The sequence below is a fragment of the Mirounga angustirostris genome, unplaced genomic scaffold, assembly GCF_029215605.1.
Source record: "Mirounga angustirostris isolate CCGP_5_RB_7025 unplaced genomic scaffold, mMirAng1.0.hap1 SCAF_4, whole genome shotgun sequence".
Lineage (NCBI taxonomy): Eukaryota > Metazoa > Chordata > Mammalia > Carnivora > Phocidae > Mirounga > Mirounga angustirostris.
This window is the reverse complement of record NW_026991712.1, coordinates 142517908-142544116: the sequence shown is the minus strand read 5'-3', so window position 1 is coordinate 142544116 and position 26209 is coordinate 142517908. Positions and strand designations below refer to the sequence as shown.

Below are 26209 nucleotides of genomic sequence, written 5' to 3'. Positions count from 1 at the left end.
GACTTTGGCGAGCCATTGAAGGGAGTTTTACCCAAGTCATTTCCGGCAGGGCTTTGTGTAGTTCTATACATAGTAGTTGAGGAAGAGGAAAGAGCGCTGGAGAAAGAGTAACCTGGAATAGGGGTGTGGCAGTGGCCCTTGAAAGGAGGACAGGGAATTTGAAAAAGACAGGGAATTTGACACCTTCTTTATTTTCTAAATACATTATTAGGCAAGAGTTATTTAAAATTTTAGATTCTCTTTATATATCATCTAGCTATTACTAAATTAAATGCATGGAAGTGACTTCTTTATTTGAAATAAATTTTCTCTCGTATTTGGAAGAAGATAATAACTTGTCATTTTCAAGTCTGTAATTCAATTTCTAAGCTGGGCATTCATTAAAGTCTCTTATCTTTGGTGGAGATATCCAGTGAACTCATCCATTTAAAGCAGAGCTATGAATCCTGAAGTTAAATAAGCAAAACACTAGACCTCCAAAAGTTGAGAAGACACTTGTCTCAGAGTCCACGTACTGTAGGAAAGTCCAAGGACCATTCTCAGCTGTCACCCAGCACTGTTGACTTAGAATTTTGGTAAAATATGGCAGATTGGCAGTAAGAAATAATAGCTGGCAGGGAAAAAATAGTCTTTTTTTCCACCTTCAACCAACAGGTAACACGTCCTCACTAAGTGCCAGGTACTATGCCAGGAACTAGAGATAGGCATATGAACAAATCTAAGTCCCTGCCCTCAAGGAGCTCACATTCTAGTTGTAGAAACAAACAAGTAAACTGTCATAATATGGTGTGGGAACTGTTTGATAGAAGCATGCATGGGATATTCCAGGAGTCTAAACTCATTTTACCTGAGTGGATCGGGAAGATTTCTCCTTCACAAATGGTATTGATTTGACTTGGAAGATGAATAGGAGAGAGAAAAAAGGAATTTATCAGATAGATAAAGTAGGTATGGGGCAGGCAGGAATGTAGGGGAGAGGAGAGAGAGAGGCAGAAGAAGACAGCATGTACTAAAATCCAGAAGCATGAGAATATCTGGGCCACACAGTACTGAGATGTGTTATCCAGGATATGCATGCTGAAACAGACGGTAGGAGGTATGTGTGGTGACCAGGTTTTCAAGGGCCTTAAATGCCATTTTAAAGAATTTGGACTTTTTATCCTTAAGGTAATAGCTTTTAAGTAGAGACTTTGGAGACCATAAAGTTAATGGCTCAGGATAGGACAGCACTGAGGTAAGATATGTTGAATGCTGGGCCCAAGGCAGAACCAGTAGGAAGGGAAAAGAGGGAAAGATTTAAAAATTAAACAAAAAGAGACTGATAATCAGTGAGAAAAAGATGGTGGCTATGTCAGATACCGATATGGGAAAAATTGAATGATGGCCTTTATCCGATATAGGAAAATAAATTCCAATTGGATTATAGGCCTAATATGAAATACAAAATATGAAGTTTCTTTTTTTAAAGATTTTATTTATTTATTTGACAGAGAGAGAGACAGCGAGAGCAGGAGCACAAGCAGGGGGAGTGGGAGAGGGAGAAGCAGGCTTCCCACCGAGCAGGGAGCCTGATGTGGGACTCGATCCCAGGACCCTGGGATCATGACCTGAGCCGAAGGCAGACGCTTAACGACTGGGCCACCCAGGCGCCCAATATGAAGTTTCTAAAAGGCAGTATTTGGGAGAAGATCTTCATGACTTTAGGATAGGTAGATGTTTCTTTAATAGGACATCAGTATAAGTACAACCATAAAGAAAAAGGTTGATAAATTGGACTATATTAAAACCAGGAAATTCTTTTCCTCAAAAGATGCCAATGAAGAGGGGAAATGGGAGCCACAAAATGAAAAATGCTATTTGCAATACATATAAGAAAGGACCTGTATCCAGAGTATAGAAAGAATTTCTACAAATTAGTAAAAAATAATAATCATAATAATAAAAATTTAAAAAACACAAACAAAAAAACCATTTCCTGCTGTGCTGACAGGAGAATGGCAAAAATTATTTGGATGTTTTTGCAGAAAAGAGGACATGCAAATGAACAATAAAATATGAAGTTTCTCCACCTCATTAGTCATTAGGAAAGTCTAAATTAGAACCAAAATAGGAGACCACTACACACCCACCATGTTGGCTAGAATTAAGAAGATTGATAATACTAAGTGTTACCGGGATATGAAGCCCCTGAGGGGCTGAAGCACTGCCACAGGGGTAGGAGTTGGTGCACCACCCTGGAGAGAGGTCGGCAGTATCTCCATATGCTCTGAGTCAGCAGTCCCACTTAGGCATCTACCCAACAGCAGTGTGCACCCCCACCCCCAAAAAAGCATGCCTGAGAATACACAGCACACCTTTATTTGTAAAAGCCAAAGACTGAAAACACCACCCAAACGCCCATCCGTAGGAGAATGAATAAATAAATGGTTGATATATTCATGCAGTGGCATCTCGCTCGGTGATAAAACTGTACAGAAATTGCTGCACACAGCAACGTGGTTGAATCTCACAAATATGGATGACAGAAGCTGGCACAAAGAAAACATCTGAATGGTTTAAAAATTAAAAATCAGGCAAATCCTATGGTCTAGACACCTAGTAGTTTTCTTTGGTCGGTGTGGTGTCTGGAAAAGGGCATGAAGGGGTGTATTTCTTCATCTGGGTAGGTGTGTTTACTTTGTGAGATTTCACTAACATGTATGTTTATTTTTTATTTATTTATTATTTTTTTTTAAAGATTTTATTTATTTATTTGAGAGAGAGAGAATGAGAGAGAGCACATGACAGGGGAAGGGTCAGAGGGAGAAGCAGACTCCCTGCCGAGCAGGGAGCCCGATGCGGAACTCGATCCAGGGACAGGATCATGACCCGAGCCGAAGGCAGTCGCTTAACCAACTGAGCCACCCAGGCGCCCTAACGTGTATGTTTAAAATTTGTGGCCTTTTAAGGCATGCTATACTTCACTGATAAAGTTTATTAAAAACGTCAAAGGGAATAGAAGTTATGAAGCGTTAGCCTCATGTAGCCCTGCACCAGCCGCTGGGAATGCAGGCAGGAGAATGACCTGGTCTGGCCATCAGGAGTGGAAGGGGGTGAGGTGAGTGGTTTAATATGTAATAGGCCATCAGAAGCAATTGGATAGGCATGAACTCAGGATGCATCGGCACACAGAGGAACAACTTACAACTCAACACACTTGCTGGCCTATATTAGGTGCTTAATAAAGTTAGTTCCTCCTTCCTCCTTGGCATACTGATAAGTCATCGAGAAAGGCAGAAATAATGTTCAGAGTCCTCTTTTTCAGTGCACAGTACATGTTGGGGATAAAGGTGGTAACATTTTTCTGTTTTGGTGTCTAAACAGTGAGCTTCCCTTAGCAATGTGTTAAGTAGAATTCCAACCTCCTCGGCTGAAATGAGATCATCAGTTAATGCTCTCTCCACGTCATATTACAGGGACCTTCTCTTATATATAAAGACAAGGACTCTAAGCCCCTTCTGTCTCCACCTTGGACCATGCGCGCTATGGACTGAGTGTTTGTGGGCCCTGCCCAAATTCATATGTTGAAATTCTAAGCACAAATGTGATGGTATTAGGAAGTGTGGGGCCTTTGAGAGAAAATTCAGTCCTGAGGATGGAGCCCTTGTGAATGGGGTTGGTGCCTTTCTAAGAAGAGATGGGAGAGCTTGGTGTTTCTCTCTCTGCTGTGAGGACACAGCCAAAAGACAGCCATCTGTAAAGAAAGAAGAAGGCCGACAGCTGAACCTGCCCCTGCTGGCACCCTGGTCTCAGCTAGACATCCAGCCACCAGAATTGTGAGAGAGAAATGTGTCTTGTTTCAGCCAGCAGTTTATGCCGTTCTGGGTTAGCAGCCGGAACGGACTTCCACACAGCCCCACGGAAAGACGACAGAGTGTAAAATGAGGGAATGCCTGCTGGCCCACCAGAATTTAGGCTGTAGGTTGACAAGCAGAAGGCAGGATGTGGGGAGGACATGGATGATGAGAAGAGCGGGCTCACTTTGGGGGACGGTACCCAGGGGGCCACTGCGAGATTGGAAGGCCCTGGCCAGGTGGCATCTGCTTCACATCCTCTCACGGGTTGCTGCCTCTGGGCCACACGGAACGGGGCCTCCGAGTCCCTGCTCCAGTGTGCTCAGGAGGAAAGGGCCCTGAGCTGGCCACAGTCTGGGCTTGCCTGCGGGTGCTTTGAGGTGGCAGACCGGGAGTTACTTTTTAAATCATTGAAAAATTCTTCCCTTTGAAATACGGAGTTTCGGAAGAGAGCAGAGAGTGAACAGTAATGTGGGTATAGAGCATAGACCTAATAGAAATGTGTACCTGTGTGTACCAAAACCACCTGCACCATTCCAGCAGCCTAATGTTTGGGGAAAAGCACGATCCCTGGAGCCAGACTGAGTTACAGTCCACACCCTCACCTGCTACTCCCTGTGTGATTGCAGGTCAGTTACTTAACCTGGTAGGTCTCAGTTTTCATAAGATGGGCATCATAGCCGCGGTTGTGAGGATGAAATCAATGAATTTCCGTGAAGCGCTTGCAACAGTGCCTGGCACAGGTAGATATGACACACATATCAGCTGTGATGGTGTAAAGTGACGTAAAGAAGCGCTAAGGCTTTTGAGAATAGCTGGGGCCGACCTGGAGCGCAGGTGTGCTCAAGCCATCAGGGTGAAGAGGGAGGAGGGCTGCAGTGGAGAACCCTTGTGCCCCCGAACCCCCCACCCTGGGCGTCCTTAGCTCTTCCTGCCAGAGGCTTGTTTGTGCTTCTGTTGCAGACATTGTCAGTCTGCTGTGTTCAAGCATCCGTGGCTCCCGTGAGTTTGTAAGCTCTTTGAGGACAGTGATTGTGTTTCTGCAAGCATTGTTTCCCCTACAATGCCGAGTGTGGCACTGGACGTAGAGTAGTGCTAGATGAATGTTGCTCACATTGAGTCCTACCAGGCGCGGTGGGTAGAGAACATCACTCAGGGCCTAACACATACCAGCTCTGTGCTTTCAAACCAAGGGGATATTTTTACACTTCTACTTTGAAGTCATCACTTCCCCTTTTACAGATGAGGTATCAGAGAAGCAAGGAGCTCAGCTCATTTGCCTGCGATCACACAGTGAGTCCCTGGGGTGCCTGGAAGTGTCTCCCTTTCTAGCTGTCACCCGTTACCCCCATGGAGCCTGGAACGGGCACAGAGAAAGGAGAGCCATGCTTGGCCAGGGCTGTGCTCCCAAGAAGCTGGCTTCAGGAGCAGGTGCATAGGTGGAACGGGAGGGCTGAGTCTTGATCTCTGCTGAAGCAGAGATGTTGTTTCAACTGCAGTTTTTGAAAAATGCCAGTGTATTCCTCGTGGGATTTCCCGTAATTCGTTTTTGCTCTCATCTTCCACACTATTTATTTACCTAAGCTTTTGTTCGCTTTGAAACTATTTCAGCCACATGTCATTCATTGTGTTAAAACCCTAGGCCCTTCATCCTGCTCAGATTTTTTTTTTTCTCCCTCTCCAGCTGCTCTGCATATCACTTTTAATTCTCTGCCACTCTGGCCTGGCTCTGGCCTGACTCCTATCCGGTGCTGAGGGTCGCCTTACACTCCCGCCCCCACTCTCCCGGGAATGGGGCTGGAGGTGTTGAATCAGGATCCAGCTTCAGGATCTCTTTTTCTTTTTTGTCTCCTTGTTGTCTGAAGCTTGGGGCAGGGGTAGATTAATCAGTCTAGGGGTGGTGGAGCCCAGTGACCCTCCCTGGGGGAAATCCTCGCCCCATAGAAACTTGGCCTGGTTTGGGCTCGCAGAGTGAATTCCAGGCTTTGAAGAATCTGTCAATGTTCAACTAACCCCACAAAACCTCTGGAAGTTTTTGATGGAACCGAAACTCCTACCAAGGGAGGAGGTTCTGAGCTTGGCATCAGAGGTTGGGGAGTGTTCGCCTGCCAAATGAGGTCTTTTTCTCTGAGATTTCAGGCCTTACCCTATAGTCCAAGTGTCCTATAGGCTGTCTGAGCAAGTCCTGTGTCCCTCCTGGTATTTTCCTGCAGCATCACGCTGGTCTGCTCTATGTCTCTGAGGGGATTATCAGGGCTGCTGGTTCCTCTCTTCACCTTAAAGGAGCCATCGGAGAATTTTATAAATGAGACCCTTTGTCCAGGGGCAAGAAGGTTGCTGAAGGAAATGTACTGTTGCTTTCTCCAGGAAGAAATGGGACACTAACATTTATTTGGCAGTTCCTATATCCCAGGCACAAAGCCACTCGCCCTCTACATAGGGTGACCAACCATTCCAGTTTGCTCGGGACTGTGGGGAGGTGTCCTGGGACCCTGGACATACAGTGCTAAAGCCAGGAAGAGTAACTCCATAAAGCACACGCCATTCTTCCCACCTTACAGCTGAGGAAACTGAGTCTCGAAGTTAGCTGAGATAAGTTAGCTTGTCGAAGGTTGCTGAGCACACTTGTGAACTCAGAATCAAATGTAGATCCATCTGATTCAGACCCAGAGCTTTACACCAACCAAGGTCTTCAGAATACAAGACTCTTGTCACCTCAGACAGTGTGGCCCAGCGACCTTTCTGTCTCGTGTTTTTGTTTTGTCTCAAGGTCTACCGGAAACTCCTTTCCCTCCCTCTCTCCTCCCCATGCCGACTGACATGACTCCTGCCTCACCTCCTTCAGTGGGTCTTCCCTGACTGCCCGAGCTAGGTCAGGGGCCAGGGCTCCATACTTCCGTCAGACTTACTCAGGTCTGAGTCACAAATTGTTCCATACTGTCTTCTCAGTGTTTGCCTATATATCTCTCCCCACCTACTAGGCTGGGACCATGTAGAATAAAAGGAAACATCTTCCATCTGTAGATCTCTAACCCCTAACACAGTGCCTGGCTCATAATTGGGAGTCAGCGTATAGCTGCTGAATTAGTTTGTAAGATATCAGAAGGAAGCTGTGTGATTTAGAATCAGTTTCAGATCTATTTAAGGATTTATTTCATAAGGTACATTTCTTGTACTTGTGCCAGTCCTCTTTCTTTTGATTTCTTTATTTTAGAAAGAAAGTAATTTTCGTGTGTTAACTTGGCCATTTGCGTTGGATTTCAGCCTGACCCTTTACCCTGTCTAATGCCTACAAGTGAAAAATTGTCTTTTATGAGGTCATAGATGAGAATGTCCAAGTAGTCTGGAGGCTGTATTGAGGTTAAGAAGAAAGGAATTTCTGAAACCAAGTTTTTGCTTTGTCTTTCCTGTGGATTTCGCTAGCATTCTCTAAGGCTCAGATTTCCAAGCTATTACATATTAGTCTACCTTCGAGATTTGATCTTTCTGGCTAGAAGGGAGGGACAGAGGAGTGAGACCCAGTTCTCTGAAGGTTGGTTCTTTGTTCTTTGGCCCTCCCAGGGCTCTTGTATTTCTGATTGGTGCCAGTCATGGAAGAGTGTAGCATTTAGAAAGAAGTGAGAAATGCCACTGCCAAGTTGAATTGCAGTATGAGGAGTGCTACATGTTGTTGTGGCTTTTAGAGATAAAGACAGCTTTTGGTTTATTCTCAACAGTGTTTAAAATGTTAGCCTGGATTGTTGCTGCTATCTGGTACCTCATCTTCCTTATTCCCCGGGGCCCTGCATTATCCTGTCACCGGTTGTGTACTCAAGGACAGAAAAAAAAAAGAAAAAAACAATGTTCCAGTCAATCCAAGTAAACCCAAATAACTCAGGCAGAGCACGCACCATGCCGAACTTGAGTGTCTGCTCTCTCCTGCCAAGCCGTGCTATTAACACCCCAGACCGAGAGTTGTCAGTAGTCACAACAATAGCAAAAATATATTGAGTAAACTATGTTCCAGGCCCTGTTCTTCTCACTTCATCTGCACAGTAGCCTTATGAGTTACACATTATCATCATTCCAATTTTATCAATGAGGAAACTGAGGCACAGGAAGGGGAGGTGATCTTTAAATCAGGTAGTCCAATTCTAGAGTTCTTGTTCTTAACCGTTACACCCTAACTAGTTCAAATATCCAGTGAAGGGGCGCCTGGGTGGCTCAGATGGTTGGGCATCTGCCTTCAGCTCAGGTCATGATCTCAGGGTCCTGGGATCGAGTCCCGCATCGGGCTCCTTGCTCAGTGGGGAGCCTGCCTCTCCCTCTGTCTGCTGCTCCCCTGCTTGTACTCTCTCTCTCTCTCTCTGGCAAATAAATAAATAAATAAAATCTTAAAAACAAAAACAAATATCCAGTGAAAGTCTGTCCACATCTCATTTAGACGGAGACCTTCGCTGTTCTCCTTCTGGCTCTGTGGAGGGTGCGGTGTGGGGATGGGGGATGGTGGCCATGTCAAGGTGTGTGGAATTTCTTTGTAGACTTACCATGTAGGGGTTTTTGTTGTTGTTGTTGTTTTTAAAGATAAGTCTACTTCAGGATTTAGACTGGGTGAATTCTAAACCGCATTTAAAAGCCAAAGTGGTATTTCATCAAACACTAGGCTCACAGAAATCTTTTCAGCTGTTTCACTCCCCTTCTTGTGTTGGGCTTGAGATGAACCCTGTGGGCTTGCTGTGGTGGCATTATAACAATAAATCCTGAAAGGGATCTGAGTTCAGCTATGCTGAGTGTAAATCCTTAGCATTCTTGCACACAGTTGAAAAGAAAGGAACCATTTCTGTAGGCTCTTTAGGATTTAGAGTTCAGTAGACCTGCTTGTGACACCCTCTTCCCCCACTCTCCTTCTGAGGGACCTTGGACAAGTTACTTGAAACTTTGCTCTCATTTCCCCTGTTAGTAAAACAGTGTGGTAATAACTACCTCTCTGGATTGTTAGAAGAGTTAATACAGTAGTTTTGCAAAGTGTCAGGCACAAAGCCATCTCGCCATCTTGCAGTAAGCATAAGGATCCTAGGACCTTGCCTCTACCAGTGATTTAACTCTTCTAAACAAGATGTGTTGTGAGGCTCCAGTGATAATTTTACTATTACCCATGAATTGTCACTCAAACCTCTTCAGCAGTTTTCACCGTTAGTCATATTAAGATACATAGCATTTTTCCATGATTACATCTGCCACTTTTTTCTAGAAAATGCTTTGGGCTTTACTAATACCTGCCTTCCGCCGCATCCATCCATTCATGTATTAAACAACAAGAGTGGGGCACCTGGGTGGCTCAGTCGGTTAAGTGTCTGCCTTCGGCTCAGGTCATGATCCCAGGTTCCTGGGATTGAGTCCCTGTGTTGGGCTCCATGCTCAGCAGGGAGCCTGCTTCTCCCTCTCCCTCTCCTGCTCCCCCTGCTTGTGCTCTCTCTCTCTCTTTCTCTCTGACAAATAAATAAAATATTTTTTAAAAAGCTTAAAACAACAACAATAACACCAGCAGCAAAATTTAGTGAGCCGCTGCCCTGGCCTCAGTCTGCTCATCGTCTAGTAGAGGGAGACAGCTGTGCACACAAAGAAATCACAGATACACTGATAGACTCTGGACAGTGTCAGGGAGTGGGGTGTAAGGAGAGAGGTTCTGTTGGTTCTCCTTGGCCGGAGTACCTAGAGGGATGGGGAAAGATGTGGTCAGGGAAGACTTCTGATGAAAGAGTTGAGTCTTCAAAACATAGTCTGTGTTTGTCAGGGTGATTGTCAGGGGAGGGAGTCTATTGTAGAAAGAATATTCTAAGCAGAAGGAACAGCATGAGCAAATGATCAGTGGTATGGATGAGCAAGACACAGTCAGGACTAAGTAGAAAGACTGTACAATTGTGCCAAGCACTTCCATAGGTCCTCGATTTAAGGATTCTCATTTATTGAGTACTGTTATGTTCCATATGCATCTCACTTAATTCCCACAGCAATCTTGTTAGGTAGGTGTTGTTATTCCAGAATCTTCAGATACCGAAATTGAGGTTCTTAGAGATCAAGGCATTTGCCCAAGGGCATGTAAGTGAGAGTCAAGTCTCTCAGTCTGAGGACAACAATAACTACAGTAATAAAAACAATAAGCGGTTCATATAGTGTGGGGCATGCTCTGACCTGCACTGTATGTATCCACTGGTCACATGTGGCTATTTAAACGAAGTTGAACAAGATAGAAGCGTCAGTCCCTCACTTGCACAGTCCACATTTCAGATGCTCAGTTGCTAGGTGGGCCTGGTGACTACTATATCGGACTGTGCAGATCTAGAACATTGCCGTCATCTCAGAGCATTCTCTCTACTGGACAACACTTTACATATATTCACACATCTAGTCCTTGTAACAGTCCTAGAGGAAGATACCATTATTCAAATTGTACAGATGTGGATACTGAAACATAAAGATAAGAAACGTGAGTAAGGTCCCACGACGAATGAGTCCATGTCTTTAAGCGCAGCACTATAATGTCAACCCCATGTGTTCTAGTCTGTATAGCATGAAAGAGTATTAGAAGAGTAGAGTTCAGTGTTTTCTTGTATATAGACTAGCGTTTTGTCCTCTGTAGAGTAAATGTCTTCGATACGATTCTTACCCTTCCAAGAGCTGACTGTTGTTGGTGCAGGCCTTATAAACGTGAGGCTGGTGGTCTCCAAAGAGCCTCCTCCCCAGAGACCCTATCAACCTCTTAGTAGAACAACTCATTGGATAGAATTATCAATCTATTCATCCCCCCAAATGGCCAAATCTGTATCTAAAGATGATACAGTCTTAGGTAGTGTTCAAAACCCTCGTTCTTTTTCTCTTCAGAAAAGGTGTCTGAGGCTGTTATTTCAAGAGAATTTTTTTCAGGATGCCAACACATCTGTAGCAGCCCTTTTTATTTTCAAACACAGGGAAAAACAAAAACAAAACAAAACTATAGGCCGGGAGGCTGAAAATCCTAGTTTGAGCCCTACCTCTCCCTCTAAGTAGCTAAATAAACTTGACTGAGTTACTTCACATTTCTGAAACTCAGTTTCTTCCACTCCGACCTGGAGAGAAAATAACACATTTCTCCGGATTTTCTAAAAGCTAAATAAAGGGTACAGTGTTTGAGGATGCTTTGCAAGTTATAAAGTACTTTATATAGCTATAAAGTATGAGATAATTATAACACAAATCCTAGAACTTGAGATGATTTTTTTCCATATAATCCTTTAAAGTTTACAAAGCAGTGTGGCTTGATAAATTATAGGATGACTTACTCTTAATCATAACATTTGCAAAGTTTCTATTTTCTTTTACATAAATGTAGTAGATATTGAAAAAAAGGATGGAAGGAAAAATGGATGGTTGGTAGATAGGGGAGAGGGAAGGAGACAACACATAAGGGTAAATGGGAGAGTTGTACGTGAAGTTTTAATTTTTTCTTTTTAATTTTGTTTTAAAACCTATTCCTTGGTACGAACTGTGTTCTGTGTATGTGGAGGGGTAGGAATCATTAAATAAGAGGGCTTGCATTGATTGATTGACTCCGTAAGCTTATTTTCCTGATTTTTTTTTCATTCAACAAAAATTTATTGAGCGACTACCATCAGCTGAGCATTGTGCAAGTTTCAGGAAAAATAAGATTGAATGTCTCACTTTTTTTTTTTTTGGTACTTATTTCTTCAGCTGTTAATTTTGCCCTTTAAGCTTTCTGCAGAATGCCGAATAAACTGACACTTTAGAGCCCTATGAAGGGCCCCAGCAGTCTGGAGGGCTGTGCTTGACAAAATCTCGTCTTGTGAATTGTTTCCTGATGTGCACGTGCAGCCTGTGAGTCCTCTCTGAATTGTGCAGTGTATTCATTCAGAAAGGAGAAAGCTCCTCCTGCCCCTTGTTGCTTTGGGCCTCTTTTCTCAGGGAAGGCCCCTCCAAGCTCTGTGTGGCCAAAGGAAAAACGAGATACATCAGCTCTCCGCTCACAGTGGGCGTCAGCTGTGGACTGCTATGGATTGGGGTGGACATGAAGCGGGGCTAGAGAGCCTCTCCTGAGGGGAATCTGGACACGCCCTGCCTCTCGCCCGTGTTAGATGAGCCTGACCTGAGGTGATTGACATCTCAGAGCTCGAGAATGTAGGACTTAGGGAGGCGTTTTTCTGCCTTCCTGTTTCTAGGAAAGCAGACACTTTACTTGGTTTTTTGAAGAAACACCAACACACAATATTTGAAGCACAATACACAAGTCTACTGTGTACTGAGAGTATCTGAGAAGGGATCTCCATTTGTGACCCATGTCTTCACATACACTGTGGATGTGGAGGAGCGGTCCAAACTTTGATGTAGTATGGCAGAATTGGGGGTAAAACTCAGATTTTCTGACTCTGAACCCATGGCTCTTACCAAGGTTCTGTGGTGTGCTGATACTTAAATATGTATTCCCCTTACATAAGACAATATAACATCAAAAACTGAAGGAGTGTAGAAGGAGCATGGGCTTTGGAATCAGACAGGACAAGGTCCAGTCCTGACACTCCTTCTTCTATCTGCATCATGTTCCTTGGGCATGTCACTTGAACACTCTGATCCTTTCCTTCTGCATCTGTTAAGGAGGGGGAAGAATATGGACGTTGTGGAAATTAAATGAGATAATATTTAAAGAGCTTAGCACAGTACTCAGCCTGTCTTAGATGTCTGGTACGGTTGCTAGAAAGGAAGAAAGAATACAACTGTCTCTTGAGAAATAATTCAGTTGATGTTGATGCTGATGATGGTGCTAGTGGTGAGGGTCATTCTGGTAGTGGTGATGGAGATATAGCTACCATTAATCAAACTTTTATTTTTGAAATCTCAGTATCCAAGCAACCCTATGATACTGCTGTTGTCTTCGTTTTATAGCTGGTCTTCCTGTCTCCAAATTCCACTCTTCTCCCATTACAATGCCCTACTCCTCAGATTCCAAGCCTAGATATATCAACAATGAGTCTACTGGAGAAGAAATAAGGAAACGCTAAAGACTTATTTTTTTCTCACTTTCCCATTTGAAACCCTGTGAGATAGGCTTTGCCTGTGCTTTATATATGTGGGGTCTGTAAATATGGGTCATCATCAGAAATTCCCTGAACTTATTTATAACACTGTGGGCCAGCAGTGGCTGAACCCTCTTCTGTCAGGGATCTCAGGATCAGTATCTTTAAGACCCCAGTATTTTGAGATCTACAGCTAAGTAAATATCAGCCACATGGTTATTGGGTTTTTACCTTGGAGAACAACCTAAGAACCAACAGTTTGAAATCAGGCTACCTGGATATGAATCCAAGCCCTGCTTCTTGTGAGCTGTGTGAATGTGGTTAAGTTACCCCTCATTTGTAAGCTTCAGTTTCCTCTTCTCTGAAATGAGGATGATAACAGTATCAGTCACATTCAGTGGTTGTAAGAATAAAATGAGACAGGTATGGAGAGAGCATGTGCAAAACCAACTCAGTTAATACTAGCTCATGTCTAGGGTTTCTTCCTATGAAAGCCTTTGTGCCCTGGATGGGGAGCTGTATCACTCAGGGCCCGCTTAGAAAAATCTAAACTGCCCTAAGTATTTAAAAAACAGGGAATTTAGTACAGAAAATTGGTGACCCAAATAATGAAGGCGCCAAGACGGGATATATCCCTGTGAAGCAAGCCAGCGATCAGCAAAATGGAAGCTGTTTCTACCCCTAGGCAGGAGAGACAAAGGAAGGAGGGGGTTACCAGAGTCCAAGGGTGTCAGGAGATGTCAGAGCCATGCAGCCCTGTCAGCAGAGCTGAAGTCAAACAGGAGAAGGAGACACACTCTGCTTCTCTACTTTCTGCAGCCTTCACATCTCCTGGCTGATGTTGAACTGCAGTCTGCAGGAACCCACAGTACTGAGCAGAGCAGGGGACTTGATAAAAGCCAATAGGCCCAGGACTCTTACAGGCTCCGTCTCAGACCTCAATCACTCAGTTGCTGGGACCTCACTGCGGTGATAATCACCATAGAAAGTTTGAAAGAGTCTTCCCCCCGCTGCTGAACAATGGCCCAGGTTTTCAAGTTGCTGTGCTTAGGGAGGTAGAATTTGGAAAAAGCCTTGGAAAAACCTAGAAAGTTGTTGGAATGTAAGAGCCTCTCCTTGGCCCTCGAGATCCTGATTTCTGGAAAGGCCTGCTTGCTGAGCAGCCAATGCTGTCAATATCTGGGGATTTATGTTCTGAGGAGGCACTCCTACCCTGCCTTTCCCCTGGCCAATTCCTGCAGAACACAGCATTGACCCACCTCCTGGGGAAACCTCCCTGAACCCCTACCGATTGAGCTCAGCTGCTCCTGTGGTCCCCATGCTTCCATCCTATCCTGACCCCCCTCAGAGAAGTGCTCCTTTAGGGTTCTCTTTCCCTCCTACCAGACTGGGAGCACCCCAAGGACAGGGAGTCATCTTCCTTATCCTTGCATCCCCCTGCATTGGTACTTTTGCCTCCTGCTCTGCACTAGCATCTGTGTAGGGGCTGGGCTTCTAAGCATGTGGATAAGAAAGTGTCAGCTTCCAGAAGCTTTTATTATAGAAGAAGAGGCAGGCAGTGTAGGGTTTTTAAAACCACCAGTGTCTAATACCTATTCTTCTGAAGCTGTTTCAAAAAATAGAAAGGGTAGGAAAACTTCTAAATTCGTTCCATGAGGCCAGCATTAACTTGATCCCACAATGAGACAAAGATCCCACCAAGAAAGAGAATTATAGATCAATATCCCTGAAGAACATAGATGCTAAAATTCTCACCAAGATACTAGCCAATAGGATCCAACAGTGCATTAAAAGGATTCTTCACCACAACCAAATGGGATTTATTCCTGGACTTCAAGGGTGGTTCAACATTCACAGATCAATCAACGTGATACATCACATTAATAAAAGAAAGGCCAAGAACCATATGATCCTCTCAACTGATGTAGAAAAAGCATTTGACAAAATACAGCATCCTTTCTTGATTGAAACTCTCTACGATGTAGGGATAGAGGGAACATACTTCAATATCATAAAATCCATCTATGAAAAGCCCACAGCGAGTATCATTCTCAATGGGGAAAAACTGAGAGCTTTCCCCTAAGGTCAGGAACACAACAGGGATGCCCACTCTCACCACTGCTGTTCAACATAGTACTAGAAGTCCTAGCCTGAGCAATCAGACAACAAAAAGAAATAAAGGCATTCAAATTGGCAAAGAAGAAGTCAAACTCTTACTCTTTGCAGATGACATGATACTCTGTGTGGAAAACCCAAAAGACTCCACCCCCAAATTGCTAGAACTCATACAAGAATTCAGTAATGAGACAGGATATAAAATCAATGCAAAGAAATTAGTAGCATATCTATACACTAACAATGAGACAGAAGAAAGAGAAATTAAGGAATCAATCCCATTGTATCAAAAGCCATTAAGATACCTAGGAATAAACCTAACCAAAGAGGCAAAGGATCTGTACTCTAAAAACTATAGAACACTGGGCGCCTGGGTGGCTCAGTTGGTTAAAAACTATAGAACACTTATGAAAGAAATCATGGAAGACACAAAGAAATGGAAAAACATTCCATGCTTGTGAATTGGAAGAATAAATATTATTAAAATGTCTATGCTACCCAGAGCAATGTACACATTCAGTGCAATCCCTATCAAAATATCATCGACACTTTTCACAGAGCTGGAACAAATAATCTTAAAATTTGTATGGAATCAGAAAAGACCCCGAATAGCCAGAGGAATGTTGAAAAAGAAAACCAAAGCTGGTGGCATCACAATGCAAGACTTCAAGCTCTGTTACAAAGCTATAATCATCAAGACAGTATGGTATTGGCACAAAAACAGACACATAGATCAATGGAACAGAATAGAGAACCCAGAAATGGACCCTCAACTCTATGATCAACCAGTCTTCGACAAAGCAGGAAAGAACATCCAATGGACAGTCTCTTCAATAAATGGTGCATCCAATAAAATTGGACAACCACATCTAGATGAATGAAATTTGACCATCTTCTTACACCATACACAAAGATAAACTCACAATGGATGAAAGACCTATTGAGACAGGAATCCATAAAAATCCTAGAGGAGAACACAGGCAGCAACCTCTCTGACCTCGGCCGCAGCAACTTCTTGATAGACACGTCTCCAAAGGCAAGGGAAACAAAAGCAAAAATAAACTACTGGGACTTCACCAAGATAAAAAACCTTCTGCACAGCAAAGGAAACAGTCAAAAAAACTAAAAGGCAACCTATAGAATGGGAGAAGATATTTGCAAATGACATATCAGATAAAGGGCTAGTATCCATGATCTAAAGAACTTAATCAAACTCAACACCCAAAAAACAAGTAATCCATCAAGAAATGGGCAGAAGACATGAACAGACATTTCTCCATAGGAGACATCCAGATGGCCAACAGACACATGAAAAAATGCTCAACACCACTCGGCATCAGGGAAATACAGATCAAAACCACAATGAGATACCACCTCACACCAGTCAGAATGGCTAAAATGAACAAGACAGGAAACAACAGATGTTGGCGAGGATGTGGAAAAAGGGGAACCCTCTTACACTGCTGTTGGGAATGCAAGCTGGTATAGCCACTCTGGAAAACAGTATGGAGGTTCCTCAAGAAGTTGAAAATAGAGCTACCCTACAACCAGGCAATTGCACTATTAAGTATTTACCCCAAAGATACAAATGTAGTGATCTGAAGGGGCACCTGCACCCCAATGTACATAGCAGCAAGGTCTACAATAGCCAAACTATGGAAAGAGCCCAGATGTCCATTGACAGATGACTGGATAAAGAAGATGTGGTACATACACACACACAGTGGAATATTACTCAGCCATCAGAAAGGATGAAATCTTAACCATTTACATTGACATGGATGGAACTGGAAGGTATTATGCTGAGCAAAATAAGTAAATCAAATTATATGGTTTCACTCATGCAATATAAGAAACAGCACAAAGGATCATAAGAGAAGGAAGGGAAAATTGGGAAGTCATCAGAGAGGGAGAAAAACCATGAGAGACTCTTAACTATAGGAAACAAACTGAGGGTTGCTGGAGGGGAGGTCGGGGGGAGTGGGGTACCTGGGTGATGGGCATTAAGGAGGGCACATGATGTGAAGAGCACTGGGTGTTATATGCAACTGAAGAATTATTGAACTCTGCATTGAGACTAATGATGTGCTATTATGTTGGCTACTTGTATTTAAATTAAAAAAACAAAACAAAACACTATCTTGTGTGCTAGGGAAGTTCAGGGGTGTGTTTGAATACTGAACAGGGAGACTCCCATCTTTCCTGGAGGACCAGGGAAGCCGCATGAGAAAATAACATTGGAGTGAGGAATAGATAGGAGGTAACCTGGCAAAGAGGTTGGGGAATGGCATTTCAGATAGAGGCAAGAACAAGTGCAAAGGTCTTGAAGTGGGAAAGAGAGTGGGGAGTGGGGGCGAGGCTGGTGCTGCGTGGAGATGGGGAGGTCCACCGGAGCCCCATCTCCACCCTGCCCCCGCATGCTGCCCCCCGGCCTGTGTTGTAGTGAGGAATGTTGGCATGTTTGCCGCTCCCACTTCACGACACCTGCTGTATAGTTTTGTGCATAGAAGATGCTTGTTGGACATTTGAATAAATGATGGACCATTCTAGGATCTAAATAGTCCTTTTAGCTCTGTCATCACATTTATAACTTCATTTATCCAGCAAGTATCAACAAATACAGTCTGTGCAGAAGAAGCCCGAGCTTATACCATTTACGGGAAAGTCTCCATTATCGCACATTCTTTGAACAGAAACTCACTGTCAGTCACCCTGTCCTTTACACCAAGGGTTCTGTGATAAGTAGTAGTAAGAATGGGGACCTAGAGATGCCAAAAAGATTCAGTCATCACACAGCTCAGTTGCCTTCTTTGGGATTGAAATGGGATGTGTTAAGCCAGATCCCATTCAGCTCTGCCCTTAACTAGCAGTGTGACCTTGGTTGGGTCACTCAACCTCTGTGTGCCTCGGTTTCTCCACCGAGGGGTGTGGCACTAACAGTAGGGACTTGACAGGGTTAATAGAAAGGGAGGTTGTGCACGTAAATACTCAGCACAGTGCGTGGTATTTTCTGAGCGCAGAATCACGGATGGCCGATGCTTTTATTACTCTGGCTACAGTTACTGTGATTCCTACAATGGTTAGATGCTGTACACTGACCAGATTAAGCAAGGACAGCACGAGTTACCTAGTTTCCCCATGGCAGGCAGGTATGTTCTCTTGCTTTCCATCTGAGACTGGCCTGCACAGGAACGCTCTCTCAGTGTTTGGCTGTATAAAGGAGTGTCCTATGCTTGTTCTTAGCTTTCTTTTCTCATTCTTTATTTTAGCATTTTTTTAAGAGGGTTTTGTTTTGTTTTGCTTTCTCACAGGAGTGATTGGAGCAGATGTGAGAGGGTACGGCCTCGCCTGTGAGGGACAGCCAATGACGTCACGGCTGGCTGTCATCTGTGGAACGTCTTCTTGTCACATGGGGGTGAGTCTGCTGGGCAGGGGGCAGGGCCACCACCCCTTGGTGGGGGGAAGGGAAGCCTAAGAGGAGATGTGACTTGCTGGCCCCTTTGCCTGTCAGTTCCTTCCTTCCTGCTGCCCGCCTGCTGTCTAGCCAGAAGCCCAGCCCGTCTCCCAAAAGCTGTGCTTAGACTTGCTGGATCTTTCTTTTTCCAGGGGCCAGATTCTTAAAAAGTGTGCAAAGGTCTGAGACTGTCTTTGACATCACCCTGGTCAGAGAGCCCAGGCGTGAGGGGTGAAATTGGATCCAAGGGTGGCAACGCCTTGCTCCCAGGCGGATCTGTCCCTAATGGGTTGCTGAGTCTTCTGTGCAAAGGGGTGTCTGTTTTCCTTGGCCACTGAGCTCTCTCCAGATCAATATAAATCTATCTCCCTGGGAGCGCCCTGATGATCTATAGAATCAGGCTGCATATCATGACTTCAAAAGAACACTGATAAGCAATTTTCACTGTTAATTTTTCTCCATGAATTAGTGGAAAGGCGTTCTCCAAGATTGCAGTTAAAATTTAGTGTCTGCCCTAAAATTTATATCCCCTTTAAATGCATGAGTCTGAAAGCATTCCATTTCGATAAGTACCCATTTCTACCATATTTTTATTTAAAAGTCATTACTCTGTTAAACTTAGATGGACGACTCCTTGGATTTTTCCCAGATGAGTAAAATAGAGGGAGAGAGGGAGAGAAGGAGGGGGAAGGTGGGCAAGGATTAGCGTGGACACAGTCCAGGGCAGAATCTCTGCAGCCATGGAGGGAATCATGTGCCGTGTCAAACTGTGTTAAGTAACAGTAGGGACCAGTGAGCCTTTTTTACCATTAAATATTTTGGTTAAGTAAATAGTGATACATTTACTTACTTACTTATCCCCTCTTCTTGTGTCCGGAGCTGTGCTAAACCTTGGGGACATAAGGGTGACAGAAGTCCTGCCACTGATGAGACGCAATTATAGCTGGCATTAACAGTACAAGGCCCCAGGATATCCATTCAGACTGAACCTGTGATCCTGAGCATCTACCATGTGCCAAACACTGTGCATAGCTTCCCATTTCATGGAGATGGTAGAGCCAGCCCCATTGGTTTCCAATTTTACTTCTTCTGCTTACTAAGTATGGGCCCCCTGGTGAGGTATTTATCCCCTCTGGGCCTCAGATTCCTCATCTGCAAAATGTGGAGAGTTCTAGTACACGGCTCCTAGTGTTCTGAGCATGAAATGAGACTGCAATGTGCTTCACATGAAGTAAGCACACCACAGTGGTTAGCTCTTGATGAGTTGTGCTGGTGCTGTCGGGCAGAAAGGAGACCGCGACTAACTCTGCCTGGGAAGGGTTTTGGGTTAGGGACACATTTTCCGGAGGGGACGTTTATGTTAGATTCCAAGGTCATAGATTCCCTTGATCCTCCCCTTCCCCCCATCAAAAACAAACAAACAAACAAAAAGTTTTCTTTTTTTTTTTAAGATTTTATTTATTTGTGTGTGTGAGAGAGAGAGAGAGAGAGAGAGAGAGAGAGCACGAGCAAAGGGAGAGGCAGAGGCACAGGGAGAAGCAGGCTCCCCGCTGAGCAGGGAGCCCCATACGGTACTCTATCCCAGGTACCTGGTATCATGACCCGAGCCGAAGGCAGATGCTTAACCGGCTGAGGCACCCAGGCGTCCACTCCCGTTTTCCTTTTACTTGTTTCTGTGGACAAGATCTTAAGTGGAACTTCTTTAACTGAGTTTTTAAAACCCCCTCAGCAGGCCTCTTGTAGGGCACAGCTATCCCTGAAGGCAGAGGTCTGCAGAGGCCTCAGGCCTCCTCACACAGGGGGTGCCCGGCCGGGCAGCCCACACTCATCTCCCTAGACACGAGTCTACACTGGTTAGCTTGTCTTAACTGAACCCTAACTGAAACCTATTTAAATCACCCCCATTTTCACAGGGACACCTCTAATCTGGTTTCTCCTGTGAAATCTGAATTTCAGGCAATTTTACTACACTCAATTCAGATTTCTGAGCAGAAGCAAATCCAAATGATTGTGAGGGACTTTGTCGTGTCCCCACTTCTCATTCTCCTTGTCTCTTAATGGGGATGGTACTCCCTTTTCCTACAGGATCCATTTTGCAAATCAGGCAGCTAAGGAATAGAAAAGTCCAGAATGTTCCCTGGGTCACTAGCTGTTAAGCTGGAGCTGAGCACTCAGACCCAGCTCTGTCTCATTCCCAAACGCATCCCGCTCAGTGCCTCGCTGTGTTGTGCACGATGGTCATGTCCCTCAAAGAAGTGGAGACAGCCTGGGCTTCAGAGCTATCCAGATGTGGGTTGAACACCTGCTCATGCACTTTTTGGGCTTGTGACCTGAGAGGTGAGCTACTTTTCCGAATCTTACGTCCCTCCTCCATCCCATCGGGGGTGGCTCGGCCAGTCTCACGGTGTTGCTGGTTAGTGTGAATCGTGCACGTATATATCTAGGACAGAGCAGACACTCAGAAATGGTGGAGATTCTTAGTACACTTTCCTAGTGTCATATAAAGCTCACATGAAGCAACTGTTGGGGCTTTAACGAGTTTGATGGGCAGCTGCAGTTGGTTGCAATGAATGAGGACCATAAAATGCCAGTTTATTATGGTCGTGTTGTGCTGGAAATAAAGTCCCCACCCCCATCCCGCTTTGTACTTGGGAGTGGGAAGGGACCTTTTGGGCCAACGGGATTAATCATCAGCTTTAATGTTATGTGGTGAGGGCGAGACTGTGGTCATGCTGGCATCAGAAAGTGCCTTTGATCTTGCTCAGGTGCCGGGCGCCCAGTGAGCCAGCAACAATAACACCTTTGTGAGGTCTAGGGGAGGTGCGGGTCTAAGGAAGCACTCCCAGGGAAACTCAAGGACCCCCTTTGTTGTGGTTCTGGCAAGTAAAACCACCAACTGTCAGGAAAAATTCACCAAACAGAACACAGGGACCAGAAGGGGCTCTGGGCTTTTCAAAAAGTGGTGTTCAACCTGGTCTAAAGGATTCTGTTCCTTCCTGTCTGTGCACTGCTGATGCTTCTGATTCAGTACATTGATTGAGTCAAAATTCCTGAGAATATTTTATGCTTGATCCAGGTTGCCTCTTTCTAGATATGAATGAATGAATGAGTGAATGTCCAAGTAAGCAATTATTCATAAATACTTAGAAGCTCCTTACTCCCAGTCCCTGTTACTTCCCGGAATCTGGAAAAAAGCTTGAGGTTGAACATAAGACCTACTAATCAGGCCTTTGATATTTTGGAAGATACAAGTGAGGGCTGTACATTTATCTTCCTTTAGGTGATTTAATTAACAAGGAAAAAAGAATATTTGTTCCTTTTTTTAACTCCATGAAAGCGGAGCTGCTTGTTCAGAGTTAATTACTACCAAGTCCCCCAAACCCAAGATAATACACAGCGGGGGTTAGCCAGAGGTTGAAAAGTCACGGGGTCAGATGGAGCTGATCCTTGCCATTGCTCTACCACCCCTTTCCTGGGGTCATCAAGTCAAGCGGTAACTTGGCAACCTGTGTTACGGTTAGCATGTCAGATGAGGAAAGGACCCTGGAAAGTGGAAGAAGTATTGAAGAGGTAAGATGTGAACAGAACACTAGTTGTTGAGGGCTGGGAATTAATCTGCATCTTAAATCACTCAGAACTGAGGTTTTTTGCAAGGACTTAGATGACTGTGGGGATGGTGGTTCTCTGCCGATCCCAAGGACGTAGGCTCCTGTGCTGGCCCCTCCACGTACTGCATTTAGATCAGATACTCCATCTTCTACTCCCTCAGTGTTCTCATCTGTTCAATGTGAGCAATAGTATTTACCCATAAAGATGTTTTGAGGATTAAATGGGGTGATCTTTGTAAACGGCTTGTCACTATGCCCAGCATAAAAGACCAAATACAGTGCTGTTATTAAAAAATGATTCTTGAAGGCCAGAATGATCCATTTGGTAATGGATTTGAATTAGAGGCATCAGAGTGAACTCATGTTTAGCTTCATCTAGTTTATACATAGATACACATGCAAGTATCTATAGACGTGTGTATACCTACACATGTCTGTAGGTTAGTAAACATACATATATTTCCTAGCTCTGACAGTTGAGAGGATCTAGAAACTAAAATACCCCAGCAGCTAGTTGTTCCAAGCACACCGATACCCAGATCTTGGTTTCTAATATATTTCTACAATAAAAAGAGCCAGGATTCCTTAGAGAAATGGTTGATTCTAGGACTGGAGCAGGAAATGGAGGAGATAAGCCTGGGGCATCTTATAGTGCCAGAAAAAGTGAGGAAATGCTCAAAAATATATATATATATATCAGGAGCCAACTGAGGGTGCCCCCAGTGACCAAGACTGGAACAATGTGGACAGCAAAATAAAGTGGTACTGGATAATAACCTAAAGTATGACACAAATATCATGAGTCCATAAATGACTAAATGAATAAGACAAATCTCTCCTGCAGAAGAATTCCAAATAATTTATATAAATACTTCCCCATCAATGAGGTGGAACATAATTTCCCAATCCTTAAGGGTGAGCTGCACTTAGTGACTTTCTTTCTAAGCGGACAGTATGAAAAAGGGGGGAAAAGTATAATTTTACAGAGAAGTCTGACAAACGCTACCTCTGCCAGGTGGCGAAGGTCAACATCAACGGTGATAAGCCGTGTTGATAATATGTACTGTTGATATGATTTAATGAGAATGGCACTTTATCATCCTCCTCAAAACCCATAACCACAGTCTGATCCTAAGAAAAAAATCAGCAAATCCAAACTGAGGGAATTTCTATTAAATACCTGACCAGTACTCCTCAAAACTGGGAAGGTCATCAAAAAGCAACGTCTAAAGAATCATCACCTAAACAGATAGGACAACTAAATGTAATGTGGGGTCGTGGGTGGGGTCCTAGAACAAAAAAGGACATTAGGTGAAAACTTAGCAAATTTGAATAAAGTAAGGCATTTAGTAATGATATATCAGTATCGCTCTGTAATGGTGATATTTGTACCTCATGTGGGATATTAATGGTAGGGGAATCTGGGTGTCGGGTATATGGGGACTCTGTACTATTTTCATAAGTCTTCTGTAATCTAAAAATATTCTAAAATTAAAAGTTTATTTTTAAATCATTAAATCATTCACTCATGATGGAAACATTTTCTTGTACCTGCCTGGCTAAGTGCTAAGGGTATTAAGATCAATATGATGAACATGGAATGCCTGCCTTCATTGAGAAAGAGACAAGAAGGGGTACCTGGGTGGCTCAGTCGTTAGGCGTCTGCCTTCCGCTCAGGTCATGATCTCCGGGGTCCTGGGATCCAGCCCCGCATCTGGCTCCCTGCTCCTTGGGGAAGACTGCTTCTCCCTCTCCCGCTCCCCCTGCTTGTGTTCCCTCTCTTGCTGTGTCTCTCTCTATCAAATAAATAAATAAAATCTTTAAAAACAAAAAAAAAGAAAGAGACAAGAAGGGGACAACTGCAGCACAGATGGGAATTGCTATGGTCAATGCATGACCAGAGTGTGGTGGGAATAGGGAGAAGGGCCTGCCCAAAGTCTTGAGTAGACAAGGAAGTTTTCCTATAGGATGTGATATTTCCCTGATCCCACTGGGACAATTCCTGCCAGCCCAGTTTCAGGCCACATGCCCTGTCCTCTCTCTTCACTTTGTTTTTCTCTTCTGTGTCTACAACACTGTGCTGGTGACTTCCTCTGAGGTCTGGATGGGATGTGGTTATGTGCAGGCCCATCAGGAGGGCACCATAGGTGGGGAGAATAGCCACATGTCTTGAACAGATGACCTTCTGTTAGCAGGTTATCACCACTAAGAAGAGAGTAGTCAGGTAGGACCAGTTTCTCTATCTCAGTCTCTTTAGCAAGTGGTATTGGCTGAGGTCATTGAGAAAGGTGGACAGGGAAGGGAGTCCTCATGGTACAAATAGGATCACTGTTACACCTGCCAATGAAAGAATTAGGGTTCTGTGCATGAAGTGCCCTGCTCCCTCTTAAGTCACCACCATTCCCAGGAGACTATCCATACGGAGGTTGGCCCAGGGCCTCACAACCACATTTATTGAAAATAGACTATATGCCAGGCATCAGTTTGTCAAGGGGAGGGTTGATGTAGTTCTGCGAGCAGTAAGAGACAGGTCATATACTCACGAAGCTCAGGGTAGTGCTTCTCCTGGCATTTGAGGCTAGGGAAGTTCTACACTGTTCTGGACAAGGAGGACATTGAACATCTCTGGCCCAGCCTCAGTCAATATGAGGAGACAGACAATAGTATTAGCTGCTACCATCTATCAGGCACCTACAGTGTACCCAGCACTGTGCTGAATCCTTTATGTCATGTAATCAACAATTCTGGGAGATAGCCACCATTACTGTCTTCATTTCCCAAGTGAGAAGAGTGAGGCAAACAATAGTTAAGTGGGTCATGCCATGTTCAAGCCCTCTAGGGGACTGACCTCAGAGTCCTCGCTCTTCCCTTTCAGTTCAATAGCTTCTTGCAAAGGTCCAGAGGAGAAGGAGAACAGGCTCAATGAAAATATGAGCAAATGTTGGTGCAGACCTCTCACCAAAGAAAAGATTTGAAATACAAGCACCTGAGAAGATTCTCACCATCATTCGTCATTAGGAACATGCAAACCCAAACCACAGTGACATACACACTTATTGGAATGGCCAGTCTTGGGGCGAGGGTGTGGGGACTGGAACTTACACGCTGCTGGTGGGGGTGTGAAACGGCACAACCACCTTGGAAAAGAGGTTAGCAGTTTCTTCCAGAGTTAATGTACACCTACCATGTGATCCAGCCATCCTGCTCATGAAAGCCTATGTCTGCTTGTAAACTTGTACAGAGATGCTCACAACCCCTTTATTTGTAATAGCCCTCCATTGGAAACAGCCCAAATGTCTATCGACAGTGACTAGATGAATATCCTATTGGGATGTCCATTATAATGGTTTTCTACTAAGCAATAAAAGGGAATGAACTATTCATATAAGATACAGCATGCATTGATCTCAACGTAAGTATGCTGATAGAAACCAAACCCCAAAAAAGTACAGACTATGTGATTCCATTTATTTAAAATTCTAAGTAATGCAGACTAAAGTATAATGACCGAGAGCAGATGAGCGGTCACCTGCAGCAGGAGAGCAGGTATGGTGGCAGCCAGGAGGATAGGCAGAACACAGATGGCACAAGGAAACTTTGGGGTTGATGGAGATGTTTACCTTGATTATGGTAATGTCTTCACTGGTGTATGCTGTGTCAAGACTTACCAAATGTGGGGCGCCTGGGTGGCTCAGTCGTTAAGCGTGTGCCTTCAGCTCAGGTTATGATCCCAGAGTCCTGGGATCGAGCCCCGCATCGGGCTCCCTGCTCTGTGGGAAGCCTGCTTCTCCCTCTCCCACTCCCCCTGCTTGAGTTCCCTCTCTCACTGTGTCTCTCTCTGTCGAATAAATAAATAAATAAAATCTTTAAAAAAAAAAAAAAGACATCAAATGAGACGCTGTCAATATATGCAGCTTAGCGCATGCTAATTACACCTGGACAAAGCTTGTTGAAAAAACAGAAAGGAAGATCAGAAAAAATTAAAAACAGTAGTATCTGCAATCACTTATATAGTGCTTACTATAATTCAGGCACTGTTCTAAATAAATCTATAGAAATTATATCATCATCATTTTAAATAACATACAATAAATGTTAGTTTTCACTTATTTCCTTCTAGCCCAACTTAATTCTCCAGCTATTCTGATGTGGTTT

The 26209-nt window shown here is 44.1% G+C and overlaps 1 protein-coding gene across 18 annotated transcripts in view; it reads left to right on the top strand.

The window, feature by feature from the left end:
- The window catches only part of FGGY (FGGY carbohydrate kinase domain containing), a 395846-nt gene that overhangs the window by 200793 nt on the left and 168844 nt on the right, over positions 1 to 26209 (top strand). For all 18 annotated transcript variants that reach the window (XM_064589062.1, XM_054512850.2, XM_045897585.3 and 15 more), the window contains one exon: positions 18304 to 18407. In XM_064589062.1, the coding sequence (XP_064445132.1) occupies positions 18304 to 18407 (104 nt within the window). The remainder of the gene's footprint in view (positions 1 to 18303; positions 18408 to 26209) is intronic.